The 13,451-nt window shown below is 33.9% G+C and overlaps 8 protein-coding genes and 2 pseudogenes across 10 annotated transcripts, besides 14 other annotated features; 6 read left to right on the forward strand and 4 right to left on the reverse strand.

Moving 5' to 3' along the window:
* Window positions 1-102: 102 nt before the first annotated feature.
* TVAGG3_0098590 (uncharacterized protein) lies at window positions 103-306 on the forward strand (the record flags this gene model as incomplete). Its single annotated transcript, XM_051222715.1, has 1 exon — window positions 103-306. One exon carries the CDS (start codon window positions 103-105, stop codon window positions 304-306), a length of 204 nt encoding a protein of 67 aa, XP_051107701.1.
* A 559-nt stretch (window positions 307-865) lies between these two features.
* Window positions 866-893: a terminal%2Cinverted (terminal inverted repeat of MuDR-2B_TvMULE3 transposon ID:TVAGG3_0098600).
* Window positions 866-2,835: a mobile genetic element.
* Window positions 2,174-2,722, forward strand: TVAGG3_0098610 (zinc ion binding protein family; the record flags this gene model as incomplete). The annotated part of the gene is made up of 1 exon (XM_051222716.1): window positions 2,174-2,722. One exon carries the CDS (start codon window positions 2,174-2,176, stop codon window positions 2,720-2,722), a length of 549 nt encoding a protein of 182 aa, XP_051107702.1.
* Window positions 2,806-2,835: a terminal%2Cinverted (terminal inverted repeat of MuDR-2B_TvMULE3 transposon ID:TVAGG3_0098600).
* A 77-nt stretch (window positions 2,836-2,912) lies between these two features.
* TVAGG3_0098620 (uncharacterized protein) lies at window positions 2,913-3,176 on the forward strand (the record flags this gene model as incomplete). Its single annotated transcript, XM_051222717.1, has 1 exon — window positions 2,913-3,176. The coding sequence occupies one exon, from the start codon at window positions 2,913-2,915 to the stop codon at window positions 3,174-3,176; it is 264 nt and encodes an 87-aa protein (XP_051107703.1).
* Window positions 3,177-3,199: 23 nt separating this feature from the next.
* Window positions 3,200-3,266: a mobile genetic element.
* Window positions 3,267-4,364: 1,098 nt separating this feature from the next.
* Window positions 4,365-4,477: a mobile genetic element.
* Window positions 4,478-6,403: 1,926 nt separating this feature from the next.
* Window positions 6,404-6,633, reverse strand: TVAGG3_0098650 (uncharacterized protein; the record flags this gene model as incomplete). The annotated part of the gene is made up of 1 exon (XM_051222718.1): window positions 6,404-6,633. A coding segment is annotated over one exon (230 nt), but the record flags the coding sequence as incomplete, so codon positions are not given.
* A 266-nt stretch (window positions 6,634-6,899) lies between these two features.
* On the reverse strand, window positions 6,900-7,407 carry TVAGG3_0098660 (annotated as a pseudogene). Its single transcript has one exon. A coding segment is annotated over exon 1 (508 nt).
* A 1,096-nt stretch (window positions 7,408-8,503) lies between these two features.
* On the forward strand, window positions 8,504-8,761 carry TVAGG3_0098670 (DDE endonuclease family; the record flags this gene model as incomplete). Its single annotated transcript, XM_001292039.1, has 1 exon — window positions 8,504-8,761. The coding sequence occupies one exon, from the start codon at window positions 8,504-8,506 to the stop codon at window positions 8,759-8,761; it is 258 nt and encodes an 85-aa protein (XP_001292040.1).
* A 230-nt stretch (window positions 8,762-8,991) lies between these two features.
* TVAGG3_0098680 (DDE endonuclease family) lies at window positions 8,992-9,501 on the forward strand (the record flags this gene model as incomplete). Its single annotated transcript, XM_001283962.1, has 1 exon — window positions 8,992-9,501. One exon carries the CDS (start codon window positions 8,992-8,994, stop codon window positions 9,499-9,501), a length of 510 nt encoding a protein of 169 aa, XP_001283963.1.
* Window positions 9,502-9,516: 15 nt separating this feature from the next.
* Window positions 9,517-9,983, forward strand: TVAGG3_0098700 (annotated as a pseudogene). Its single transcript has one exon. A coding segment is annotated over exon 1 (467 nt).
* Window positions 9,517-9,983: a mobile genetic element.
* A 260-nt stretch (window positions 9,984-10,243) lies between these two features.
* Window positions 10,244-10,352: a mobile genetic element.
* Window positions 10,353-10,493: 141 nt separating this feature from the next.
* Window positions 10,494-10,602: a mobile genetic element.
* Window positions 10,603-10,742: 140 nt separating this feature from the next.
* Window positions 10,743-10,851: a mobile genetic element.
* A 141-nt stretch (window positions 10,852-10,992) lies between these two features.
* Window positions 10,993-11,101: a mobile genetic element.
* A 141-nt stretch (window positions 11,102-11,242) lies between these two features.
* Window positions 11,243-11,351: a mobile genetic element.
* A 119-nt stretch (window positions 11,352-11,470) lies between these two features.
* Window positions 11,471-11,532: a mobile genetic element.
* A 249-nt stretch (window positions 11,533-11,781) lies between these two features.
* Window positions 11,782-11,880: a mobile genetic element.
* A 134-nt stretch (window positions 11,881-12,014) lies between these two features.
* Window positions 12,015-13,451: part of a mobile genetic element that runs on past the window's edge.
* TVAGG3_0098790 (uncharacterized protein) lies at window positions 12,703-12,945 on the reverse strand (the record flags this gene model as incomplete). Its single annotated transcript, XM_051222719.1, has 1 exon — window positions 12,703-12,945. One exon carries the CDS (start codon window positions 12,943-12,945, stop codon window positions 12,703-12,705), a length of 243 nt encoding a protein of 80 aa, XP_051107705.1.
* On the reverse strand, window positions 12,995-13,435 carry TVAGG3_0098800 (repellent protein 1 family; the record flags this gene model as incomplete). Its single annotated transcript, XM_051222720.1, has 1 exon — window positions 12,995-13,435. One exon carries the CDS (start codon window positions 13,433-13,435, stop codon window positions 12,995-12,997), a length of 441 nt encoding a protein of 146 aa, XP_051107706.1.

The raw sequence follows: 13,451 nt of genomic DNA on the forward strand, positions 1-13,451 counted from the left end.
AACCTAATTGAGCAGCATGGCCATCTTGGAATAATCTCCGCCTATAACCAAATAAATAAAGATATCGAATATGCCAAATCTCATTTTGAGGCATTTTTGGACATGAAGACGGGTATTGTTCCACAGCCAACGCCTACCCAAGCATGGTTCTCCGCTATTGAACGTTTTAAGCCCCTGAATCAAATTTCTTCCACAATTCCTTCCCGACTTATGATTGAAGAGTCTCCATTATCATTTCCATCTGAGCTGAGGAACATTAAATATCTTACAAACCCTCTTCCACATCCCCCTCAAGACATATGGTAGAAAGAGGTTTTAGAGAGCTAGGCTTGGCACGTCCAAGGGGACCCTATCGGCCAAAAGGAAAGACAAGATACTTAGCTGCCTTTCCTAACCAAATATGGCACGTTGATATCCACTTTCTTGGCAAAAAGAGAAGTCAGATTCTTTATGCTGTGATTGATGACTGCACAAGGCTCATCATAGAATGGCAGCATCTTTCGTCAAAACATGCTAGCCAAACAGTGAAAGTAATTAAGAGAGCAATAGCCCGTTATGGACCACTACATACAATTTGGTCCGATAATGGCGGCGAGAATAAAGGCGAGTTCCTAAAGGCTATGAGGGTTCGGGGATCAATAATGTATATATTGTCTCCCATTGCCCATACCAAAATGGGAAAATCAAGCGCTTGTGCCCTAACATAGAGAGCAGAGAGTTGTCATGGGCAAAGATTCAACAATGGGTTGAGTAGTATAATGCTAAACCTCATCTAGCTTTACCAACTCATTATGTGAATGGAAAACAAATTCACTATAGCCCATCTGAAATGTGGAAGAAACTTCCAATTTGGAAGAGGGGAATGGAAACAATAAGAATTACCGAAAAAGTGACAAAACATCAAAAACAGGGAGGGGTCTCAATTTTTATTACTTATATTATTTTACAATATTTATATAAATACTCTTTATAATATATTTTACTATAAAATTATACCTCAAATTCAAATATTTAAAATATTATTTACATAATTATCTCAAAATTATATTTTTATATATTATTTTTCATATGTATAAATCATATAATCTATATCTATGCAAATCTCATCTAAAATTTTTTGAAACAAACCGCTACCATTTTATAATGGTCCATCTTAAATTCATCATAAATTCTGGTACATGTTAGTACCAGAGTCTTCAAATCTCAAACACTCTGGTACCAACATGTACCAGACGCGAGTTTCCAATGCCCTCGTACGATTTTCTATTAAGATCTTCTTGAATGAGAAGGTCTTGATAGAAACTCGTACGAGGGCTTCTCTTTTAAATACTCTGGTACCTGCTGGTATCGGAGTCGACTTTACAGCCCTTTCCCCAATTTTGAAGCTGGGAAAGTTTTCAAGCAATGAAAGGGAAGCTCTCGCTATGAGGTGAAAATCTAGAATTTTTACCTCATAGCGAGTAATCCTTTGTTAATTGCTTGAAAACTTTCTTCAAATTATCAAAATTTCGAGAAAGTTTCCTTGCTTCAAAGTAGAGATGGAGCCCTTTGAGCCACTGCATATAGGTCAGTGACTCAAAATACTCCATCTCTACTAGAAATCGCCAAAATTTGGGTCGCAATCTTTGAAATGCGACGCAAGTTTGGGCAATTTCGCGAGGGACTTGCTCCATTTGGTGCATAGATTCACACTCTATGCACCAGATGGAACAATTCTTTCGCTGACAGCGGGAAACTTTGTCTGAATAGTTTAACATTCAGACAAAGTTTTCCGCTGTCAGAGAGGGAATGGAAGGGTAAGAGGTATATATTCATAATGTATACCTCTTACTCTTCCATTCCCTCAAGAAAGTTCAAAAACTTGGGTGCAATCAGAACTGATTGCACCCAAGTTTTTGAACTTTATATAAGGAATTGTTGGCTATGATGTACTGATCATGAATCAGTACATCATAGCCAACAATTCCTTCGCAAACAGTGGGAAACTTTGTCTGAATAGTTTAACATTCAGACAAAGTTTCCCGCTGTCAGGGAGGGAATTAGAGGGTGGGAGATATATAGATAGACTATAAATCTCTCACCCTTTAATTCCCTCAAGAAAGTTCAAAAACTTGGGTGCAATCAGAACTGATTGCACCCAAGTTTTTGAATTTTGTATAAGGAATTGTTGGCTATGATGTGGATAGCCGCTGCCAGACCAAATGAATTAACCGTTGTGAATAACGTTTCTGAATCTTTATTTAAAAAGATAAAATATCACGATTTTGGCTGCGTTAAAAATCAAAGAATTGATGTTTTTGTCAAAAATCTTTTAGAAGAAGTTGCACCCAATTACTTTTATCGTATTAAAAACGATTTACTTCAAACAGGTTTTATTCCTTCAATTAGAATTCGCGAGCCTCGATTGACAGATTATAAAACAAAATTGAAAAGAGAAGTTCAATCACGTTTATACCAAGTATTAAATTTTGTTCAGAATCAAGAAGCCAATTTGAATCCATTAAGATTTTTATTGGAAAATGCTGAAGAAAAACTTTCTCAAATAAATGAGAAGATACAAAATTCAATTACATATTTAAGATCGTTTGAAATTCCAAATGAATTGTTAGATACGTATATGTTAGAAATTAATGAATTTTGTTATAATTCTCCAGATTATATTTTAGAACATTTCGAAGAATTTTTAGAGGATTTCAAAGAAAAGAATAATTTAATAGACTAAAAAATTTATTATTTTTATATATTGTGAATTTTAAATTGTCACTTTTTAAGTGTTACTCCCTATTGAAAGTGTCACTTTTTGGGTGTCACTTTTTCGGAAATTCTTATATACTCCTCATTATGTGAATGGAAAACAAATTCACTATAGCCCATCTGAAATGTGGAAGAAACTTCAAATTTGGAAGAGGGGAATGCCGGCAAAATGGATTGTGGATGGAGTCTCTCAAGATTTTCTTCCAGGTTCACTTATGGCCAATGAGATGCCAGAGCTCCAAGGAATCGAAGAAGATGAATGGGAAAAAGAAGGCGAGGAAGTTGAAGAAGAAGAAAATAAGGCGAATCCGGTTGAAATAGAAGAAGATAGTAATGAAGAAGAATACGAAGTAAATTATGAAGAAGAATATCAAGAAGATTATGAAGACCCTTATGAAGAAGATTATGATGATTCATTTTAATATTACGAATAAAATGTCACTTTTCTATTTTTGACACGTAAAGTTGTCACTTTTCTGTCAAACGGTTTTTATCGTTTTCGTATATAACATTATGATTCAAATTCAACAATCACCTAGTCTCAAGGTGCATTAAGGTGTCTTCCTATATCTATGAGTATCCGTTACTGTAGCTTCTTAATTAATTCGGCCCAATGCTCTCTTTGATTTCATAAATTAAGTTTTATTTGATCTGCTTATTAACTTGCAATAAATTAGAGTAAAATCTGAAATGTACTTCAATAACTTAATGGATTATACATTAATAATATAGAGAGACTTACCACTTTCGGACATACTAACAAAATGCTAATAAAGGCATAGAGAGATACAAAAATTAAAATTTTTGTCATGAAAGAAGCTATTCAACTCTTACAGGTATGAATATGGATCAATCATTTGTACATATATTCTTATATTCATATAAGAAGCTGAACTTATGGATTCTAGGTTCTAATTCCTATTCATTATAAGAAGTTAGTATCCATAACTTCGGTACCAAGGGTCTACGCCCCTCGGAACCAAAATTATTGAATTTGACAAAAACCGTTTGACAAGTAAAATACATTTGACATTTACAAAAAATAAAAAAATAATTTTTAAAAAATAAACTTAAAAATTAACGTTAAAATTTTTGACACTTCACAAAATAAAAAATAATTTTTAAAAAATAAACTTTAAAAAATTAACGTTAAATTTTTTTATTTATTTTTTTATCATAGATTTTAACACCCAGAGTTGTTGTATGCTAAGATCAGTCATAATGTAAACCTCTCAATTTTATTGTCGTGGGAAGTATCTCAATTCCTTCAAAAAAATTGAAAAACTATTTAATTTTAAAAATATAATACTTTTAATTAGTTAATTAATTGGAGATATTTTTAAAAAATCACTTTTGATAATACTTTTGAGAACTTTAATTAAAAAAATATATTCAAAAATATCCAGGATATCAAGAGGGAATTGTTCCTTATGAGGTATACATCATAACTATATACCTCATAAGGAACAATTCCCTCCTTAAAATGAGAAAACTTGTTCGAAATTGTTTATCATTTCGAACAAGTTTCTCGTTTTTAATAGGAAACTAAAGGCTATGAGGCACTGATTATATATTAGTGCCTCATAGCCTTTAGTTCCTAATAGATAGCTGGGGAACTTTCTCCAAATGATAAGTTATTCAGAGAAAGTTTCCCAGCTATCAAGAGGGAATTGTTCCTTATGAGGTATATAGTTATGATGTATACCTCATAAGGAACAATTCCCTCCTTAAAATCGTAGACATTTTTATACTTATTAATCAACCATTCAAAATCATATTCCTCTGAAAAGTTATTTTATTAAAAATTTAGAATTTTAATAAATATAGAGTTTGAATTTCATACAATACCTATATATTTTCAATAATGGAATTTGAAAACCATTCTCAAAAGTGTTGGGCATGAAAAATAGCGTGACTTCACTTTTGACAAAAAGTGACACTATTTCTGATGGTTTTGTCATTTATTTGTCAGATTTATAAATGGATAATAATGCTGTAAATCAGATATTAATTAAAAATATTTAAGATTTATGTTCGAATTGAAAAGCAAAATGATATTTTTTTTAATTGAAAAACGTTAATATCTGATATTTTGAAGTTTTTAATATTTGTTAGTATCTTAAATTATTGAATGCATACGTTTTTTATGTTCTCAATTTTAAAAAAATTGTGAAGAATTTAGTTTTTTGGAGATGGATGTTTAATATTTGTGAGTGAGAATGCAAGCAGGAGTTTGGTACTTTAAGGCTAGGTTGAGATAGATTTCCCATTATATTATCTGTGAATATATTGTTTGAAAATTCAAGATATAAAAATATATTATCAAAAAATTTTATATTTTTAAATACAATAGGGTGGAAGTATAGTACGATGAGATAGCAATGATATATTTTATAATGGGAGGTAATCTGAAGATAAGTAGCAAATTTTATGCGATTTTGATTGGGAGTTGGAGGGTGTGAGTACTATAGCATGTAATAGTATCTCACACCCTCCAATTCTTCCTATGGCGCCGAAAATTTTTGGTGAAATGCGACGACATTTCACCAAAAATTTTCGGCGCCATATAGAGAACTATAGTCTGCGAGGTACTGATTCTATCTATGTACCTCGCAGACCATAGTTCTCAGCCAAAATGGCTAAAAATTTCGGAAATTCGAAATAATTTTTTTTGAGAAAAAATTAACCGTTTAACATTGCCAAAAATCTAAAAAACTCACAATTTTTTAAATTGATAACCCTCAAACTGTTTCCAATCAATAATTTGAGAGTCTATATGACAATGTAAAAGTTAAAACATTCAAGTATTTAAGTATTTCTTTAAAATATTAAGTTTTTTATTTTTCCAATAAAATTCTAATATCAAATATTTTTATTTAACGATTAATTTTATTTATATTTTTATAGTTTTTTTAAGAAAAAATATTGTTAGGGTTTTATGGATTTTCAATTAATATACAAGATAATTCATGAATGTATATATTTCCAAGTTTTTAAGGATGCAACACTTTACATTTGTAAACTGTCAAAAATGAAGTCACGCTATTTTTCATGCATTACAAACCATTCTCAAAAGTTCTCAGAAAACCTTTTTTTTCATTAATTTTAAGAAATCTGAGTATTAAATTAACTGATAAATTCGTTTGACACTACTTTAATTTTTAAATTCAAAAAATTATATGTGCTTCTTAAAATGACTCAAAAAAATGTATTATAAAATAATATATAATATTAAAAATCCCACAACATTTTTTACTTTACATAATCGTACTTCCTCGACGATTAATTTCCACTCAATTTCTATCGTTGACCGAACTTAGCATGCAACAGAGTAAAAAATATTTTTTTAAAATAAATTAACTCAAAAATTTTTTAATTTCTGTATATACTAAATTTTTCATAAATGATAAAATTAATTTTACGGTATATCTAACCCGATATCTAACCTCATTTCTAACCTTGTGAATTTTCAACAGTAAATATGCTGGCATGATTCAGGAATGTCATCGCTGCTGTCTTCAAACTCTTATATAGATTCATACCATAAACGAGCTTCACGGGAGATGAGAAGTAATGAAACAATAATTAATAATTTATTAGTAAAATTCATTTTATATAAAAATAAAATTTATTATTTCATGAATCTCGATTATCTGATTTTTCGAATTCTTCTAACTTCTTCTTCAGTTCTGCTATATTATCTTCATATAATTTAATCTTTCTCAAAATACCATTTTTATCTAATGGCTGCTTAATTTTTCTAAATTGAACTCTACCATCTTTCATTTGATGAACATAAAAACCTTCTGGAATAGTTCCTGATTTAATGTATTCAACTAAAAACTTTTGTTTTGTTGCTTCAGTAATTTTAGTACTCATTTTATTAAAAGTAAAAAATAAAAAATATTTTTAAAATTAACTTTATTTTTTATCGTCGTCTTTTCCTTAATTCCTGCGGATCAACTAGGTCGGTTGAAGGTCTATTACTTTCTTTATAGTGTTTATAAAGTTTATAAGCCGCCATATGATAAGGATAATTAAACCATAAATACGCTTTACCTAAAGTTTTCAATCGATTATATAAATCATTATTGTTAGGCGTTTCAGGTGGTGCAGGGTATTCGAGAACATCTCTAACCATTTAATTACTTTAAAACTCTTGGTTTCTTTTTAGTTTTTAACAGTTTCTTTGCTTTTGCGATTTTAGCTAAAATATATCTTCGACCGTAATGGAACCAATTCGAACCTCCTGTTTTAGGGTCAAAAGGTCTTCCATAACCGCCAGGGTCATATGGTGCGACTGCAGTTACTGGCTGGCGCAGGTGCTGAATTAATCGGCGGCGCCTCAATTGGTGGATATTCTGGCTGTTTCTCCTTTTCTTTAAGTGAATTTAATTTAAACTCTTCACCATTCAACTGACCTTTAAAATCTTTTAGCTGCTTAGATATTTCATTATCTTCACCTAAAAGGTTTTGCGACTGGTCAGCAACCCAGTTACCTAATTTCTTTAACTTTTCAGATTTTAATTTTCTGGCAGCAGCTCCCACAAGCATTCCAGCATTATTTTTTAAAGCTTTTGATACAGCTCCACCAGTTAAACCGTCAATAGCTTTATAACCTCCATACAAAGCTGATAGTGTTGAAAATACCATTTAATGCTTATTAAAATCATTTCTCATAATGATTAACTCATAAAATTTTTCATCGGAGCTAAACGTTAATGAAACTCTGACTTTTTCACCACTGAACCTCTTTATTAGTTCATTAATTCTATCAATTATATTAGCACACTCACTTACATCATCAATGATAGTAATATCATCACAAATTATTTTTACATTTAACGACGTCATTTATTACAAATTAATTTCTTCTATTCTTTAAATAATTAATAAAAGACCTAATATGTGTGAGTGGTTCGCGGTTCCTTTCCTGTGTCGGGCTTGTTTGAATCGGTGTAGATTTTTCAGACCTGTTGGAATAAGATCAGCCCCGGCAGTTGAATTAATCGGTGTTCTATATAAATTTCTATATAAATATGGTCCCACTACAGCACCCGCAGCTAATAAAAGACCTACAGGAATTACAATTCTATTATAGTTCCGCAGTTTAGGGTCTTCATCAAAACTAGCCCATGCGCTTTCAGTCGTTGAACTCATTTATATATAATTAAATTTTAATAAGCGATTAATATGAGTTCGATAATAATACTATCTTTTCTGTCATCAGGAAGGACAATATCTTTTAGGCTCGATGGTTCAACTAATTTTACCGTAGGTTGAATAGCCCGAGACCAATTTCAAAGGTCGTGTACCAATAAAAATTTTGAATCAATTTACACAACGTGCCCATTTTACTCACTCAATATTTGAGAAAATAATTCAATTTTGAGAAGAATGGTCCTCTGCGTTTTGAGTGAGTGACGAAAAAAAATTCAGAAAAATTGAATGAGTTTTTATGGCCATGAACCAAATTTGTGAAGTTCCCGTTTTAAAAAAAATGCAACCAAGAACACGAATTCCCGAGTTTGCAGAATTAGAAAACTATAAAAATCTTGGGCTATTGACCCAGATGCAACTCGATTTACTCTATCGAAGAGTAAATGGCGAGTCTTATCAAAAAATACGGAATGTTTACTCAATTTCAAAGACGACAGTAGCACGTGCAATCATGTGCACTGCTACTTGTCGTTGATGGACAAAAGGTCAGTCAGGGGGTGGTATGACCCTTTTGTCACTACCAGATGAAATGCAGTTCAAAAAACTTGTTCAAGAGATGGCAGACGACTTGAACTGTATTACAACATCAATGGCCATTGCTGTCTGTACAGAATTACAAAATAGGAGATTAAAATTTGCGGCGCGGGTTCTAATCGCTGCAAGATGCCCGCATCTTCTAGCGAAGCTCGATGATTACTGCCCATCGCCATCCCGTGGCTGGCTTAATCATATCGCCACAAGATTGTCAATTCGGATTGTGAGCTCCCAAACTATTGATATGCTCTGACGCTCTACCTGTGACGCAAACCATATTCGCCAATTTTTCCTCTCCAAGCATAGATACTTTGCCCGCAGAAGAAGTTTATTGCGAATATGGATGAGACAATGCTCTATTCCAAACGTCGCTATAAAGTTCTTACTGCTGGCCGGAATCGCCCAGTTCGCGCTGAAAAGTTTCAGTTTCCACATCTTACAGGGGTCTGTACCATCTTTGCAGATGGTACAACTATGAAGCCAATGGTGATACTTCCACAAAAGAAGACCCTTGATGCGGAATTGGAAGATCTGGACGCTTTTTTTGTTCGCTCCGAGAGTGGATGGATGAACAAATACCTTTTTATGGTATACTGTATCATGTTCATCTGCAAAGTACAGGAGAAAAGGTCTCAAATGAATGTGTTTGATGCCCAGGTACCTTTTCTCCTAATTGTAGATGGTCATCCATCCAGGCTCTCTTTCTTGGCCGTTCGCCTCTTGAGCGCCTTCAATATCGAGCTTCTTGTTCTCCCAGGCCATACATCTCATATCTTACAACCTCTTGATGTTGGGATTTTTTCTCCCTTGAAGGCCCAATTCAAGAAGTTGTTTGATATGGCGACTATCCGGTACGATCAGCAAGGGCAGATGGTGATCAATTATGTATGGAACGCCAGAGAACTGCGCTATATCATGGTTCGCAGCTTCCTTGATGCATGTAGTGTGTCTTGCACAGCTACAAACATCGAAAATGCTTTTAAAGCAACATGAATCTATCCATTGGATATGAACAAACCTCTTGCTTCCAGATACATTGTAGCAAATGGAGTTCCTCCTGCAAGGCCCAATTTTGTCAACGACAAAGTCCTTACAGATCCAAATGTGATGATGCAAGTCTTCCAAATGGAATATGGACGCCCCATGCAGCAACAGGATTGGTATTTCAATCTGTTTGTGGCTATGCAATCTGTTTTGGCCTGGAATGGAGCATATGGCCAGGTTCTTAGTCGTGAGTTACATCTCCTTTATCCTACTGCAGGTGGATTTCAAAAAATCCAATTAAAATGATATAAAGCTGAGGAGCTCCAGGGTGAAGAGGAATTGATGAAGAAAAGAAGCAGCTGCATGATGAAGAGAGGAAGCACCTTGATCAGGAAAGGAAGCATCTTGATGAAGAGAGGAAGCATCTTGATCAAGAGAGGAAGCACCTTGATGAAGAGAGGAAGCTGCATGATGGATGCATGATGGAGTGAGGAAGCATCTTGATGAAGAGAGGAAGCGTAAGAACCGATAACATTTACAAAATATTAAATTTATTTTGTAAATTTTCCAAAAGCCTTAGTACCAATCTTATATACGAAAAAAAGAGATCTGACATTGTGTCAGATCTCAGTAAAAGTGACATTTACATGTCAAAAAAATAGAATGAGTTTAAGTAATTAAAATTGAGGGTGAGAGTAGTATTGTATGAAATAATATCTCTCACCCTCCAATTCATCCTATGGCGCCGAAAAAATTTTGGTGAAATGCGACCACATTTCACCAAAATTTCTCGGCGCCATATAGAGAACTAGAGCCTGTGAGGTACTGATACTATCCATGTACCTCGCAGGCTCTAGTTCCAAGCCAAAATGGCTAAAAATTGCCCGCAATTGTTCACATTGCGGGCAATTTTTAGCCATTTTGGCTGGGAATTGGAGGGTGAGAGTAGTATTGTATGAAATAATATCTCTCACCCTCCAATTCATCCTATGGCGCCGAAAAAATTTTGGTGAAATGCGACCACATTTCACCAAAATTTCTCGGCGCCATATAGAGAACTAGAGCCTGTGAGGTACTGATACTATCCATGTACCTCGCAGGCTCTAGTTCCAAGCCAAAATGGCTAAAAATTGCCCGCAATTGTTCACATTGCGGGCAATTTTTAGCCATTTTGGCTGGAATTGGAGGGTGAGAGTAGTATTGTATGAAATAATATCTCTCACCCTCCAATTCATCCTATGGCGCCGAAAAAATTTTGGTGAAATGCGACCACATTTCACCAAAATTTCTCGGCGCCATATAGAGAACTAGAGCCTGTGAGGTACTGATACTATCCATGTACCTCGCAGGCTCTAGTTCCAAGCCAAAATGGCTAAAAATTGCCCGCAATTGTTCACATTGCGGGCAATTTTTAGCCATTTTGGCTGGGAATTGGAGGGTGAGAGTAGTATTGTATGAAATAATATCTCTCACCCTCCAATTCATCCTATGGCGCCGAAAAAATTTTGGTGAAATGCGACCACATTTCACCAAAATTTCTCGGCGCCATATAGAGAACTAGAGCCTGTGAGGTACTGATACTATCCATGTACCTCGCAGGCTCTAGTTCCAAGCCAAAATGGCTAAAAATTGCCCGCAATTGTTCACATTGCGGGCAATTTTTAGCCATTTTGGCTGGGAATTGGAGGGTGAGAGTAGTATTGTATGAAATAATATCTCTCACCCTCCAATTCATCCTATGGCGCCGAAAAAATTTTGGTGAAATGCGACCACATTTCACCAAAATTTCTCGGCGCCATATAGAGAACTAGAGCCTGTGAGGTACTGATACTAGCCATGTACCTCGCAGGCTCTAGTTCCAAGCCAAAATGGCTAAAAATTGCCCGCAATTGTTCACATTCCCATCTTTGTTGGTAAGACGAAGAATATGAAATAAATTATGAAGAAGATAATGATGAATAAAATATCACTTTTTATATTTTTGACACGTAAAGGTGTCACTTTTCTGTCAAACTGTTTTTATCGTTTTCGTATATAACACCAATGTAATATAAATGTTCCAAAAATACCATCCCTCCTTCCAAAAGCGTAAGAACCGATAACATTTACAAAATATTAAATTTATTTTGTAAATTTTCCAAAAGCCTTAGTACCAATGTAATATAAATGCTCCAAAAATACCATCCCTCCTTCCAAAAGCGTAAGAACCGATAACATTTACAAAATATTAAATTTATTTTGTAAATTTTCCAAAAGCCTTAGTACCAATGTAATATAAATGCTCCAAAAATGTTGTAAACGAAAACGATAAAAATAGTTTGACAGAAAAGTGACACTTTACATGACAAAAAATAGAGCCTTACTTTTGAGATACTTGAGATTGAAACTTGTTGTGCATGAAAATTCGGTTCACGTCACTTCTGACAAAAAGTGACAAGTTTACATGGCAAAAATATATAGGGTATTTTTTTTAAAAGTAGTTATCTTTATATATAAAAATAAAACTTTTGATATATTTGAGTAGTTAGTATACATATCTTCAGTACGGTGGCACTGCGCGCCATCTTACCGAAGATATGTCAACCTGACACTTTACAAAACCACTAACGTATATTTTACATCGCAGATGCAATATTTCTAATAACCTTAAACTATTTCTGCCACGTAAAGTATTTATCACATAAACCACCTCATCTCACCTCTCTGTACGTTATATATTGTGCGCAGGTCATTGCCCATGGCAACTCCCCGCGACACAATGCACGTGCATGAAAAAATAAACGTTCTCACTAACGTTCTCACTAACGTTCTCACTAACGTACACACTAACGTTCTCATTTACAAAAGTATTGCAACTCTTTCCATTGTTGTGCTTCACATAATAGTTCATATTCTTCAGTATCACTACTGTCGCTCCAATCGTCTGAGTCAAAGTCACTGTCATAATTAATGTTAGTAAGTTTTGACAAAGCTAATGAAACACGCTTACCGTTTGTATCTACTGCTTGTATATATCTTCCATTATGTTTGCTATCATAAACGCTCAAACTAACTTTACCCTTTCTCCCTCGTATCTGATAGAATGTATTTTCACGAGGAACGAAGAACAAATTCTTGAACTCATGACCGTTGTAGTTTGTTATTTCAATAGTTTTCGTCATTACATCCAAATAAAAATTTTCAGTAAAAATAAAACTAACGTTAAAAATTTTATTCCTCACTGTCGTCTGCTTTCTCCAACTCTTCTAGCTTCTTCCTAAGTTTAGTAATGTTGTCCTCATGAAGTTTAATCTTTCTCAAAATTCCTTCTTTATCTAATGGTTGCTTTATCTTTCTAAACTGAACTCTACCATCCTTCATAGTATGAACGTAAAAACCTTCTGGAACCGCTCCTGATTTAATGTATTCTACCAAAAACTTTTGTTTCATTGCTTCAGTGACTTTAGTCGTCATTTTACTCTAAATAAAAATTTTAATATTAAATAAAAATAACGTTATTTTTTCAGTAAGGAAACGCAGGAGTTTTACGATTTATTTGAGGAGTAGGTTCTGGTTTAAATGTTGGAGTCGGTTTTGGAGTTGACTTTTGAACAGGAGTTTGTACTTTCATAGGTTCAGGAGTCATTGAAGGTTTTGCTTGTGAAGGTGTTGGAGTTTGTTTAACTTCAGCTACTTCAGTATTATTTATAACATTTGCTTTGTTTCTTTTCAACATCATTACTGCTCCTGCTGTAGCTAGCAAACCTAGTGGGAGACCATATTTTATATAAGGACTTGACCAAATGCTATTTTTGACAGGAGCTGGTGGAACACCTAACCTTGGTGAGACTGCTCTTTGCCATTGTGCAGCTCGTAAGAAATATTCAATAGGTGCTCCATAATCGTTTGGTAAAGTTTGTTTCATAGATGGTGAAGGTTCACGAGAGCTTGATGAAGAACTCATTTATAAGCTTTAAAAA

The sequence above is a fragment of the Trichomonas vaginalis genome, chromosome IV (assembly GCF_026262505.1).
Source record: "Trichomonas vaginalis G3 chromosome IV, whole genome shotgun sequence".
Lineage (NCBI taxonomy): Eukaryota > Parabasalia > Trichomonadida > Trichomonadidae > Trichomonas > Trichomonas vaginalis.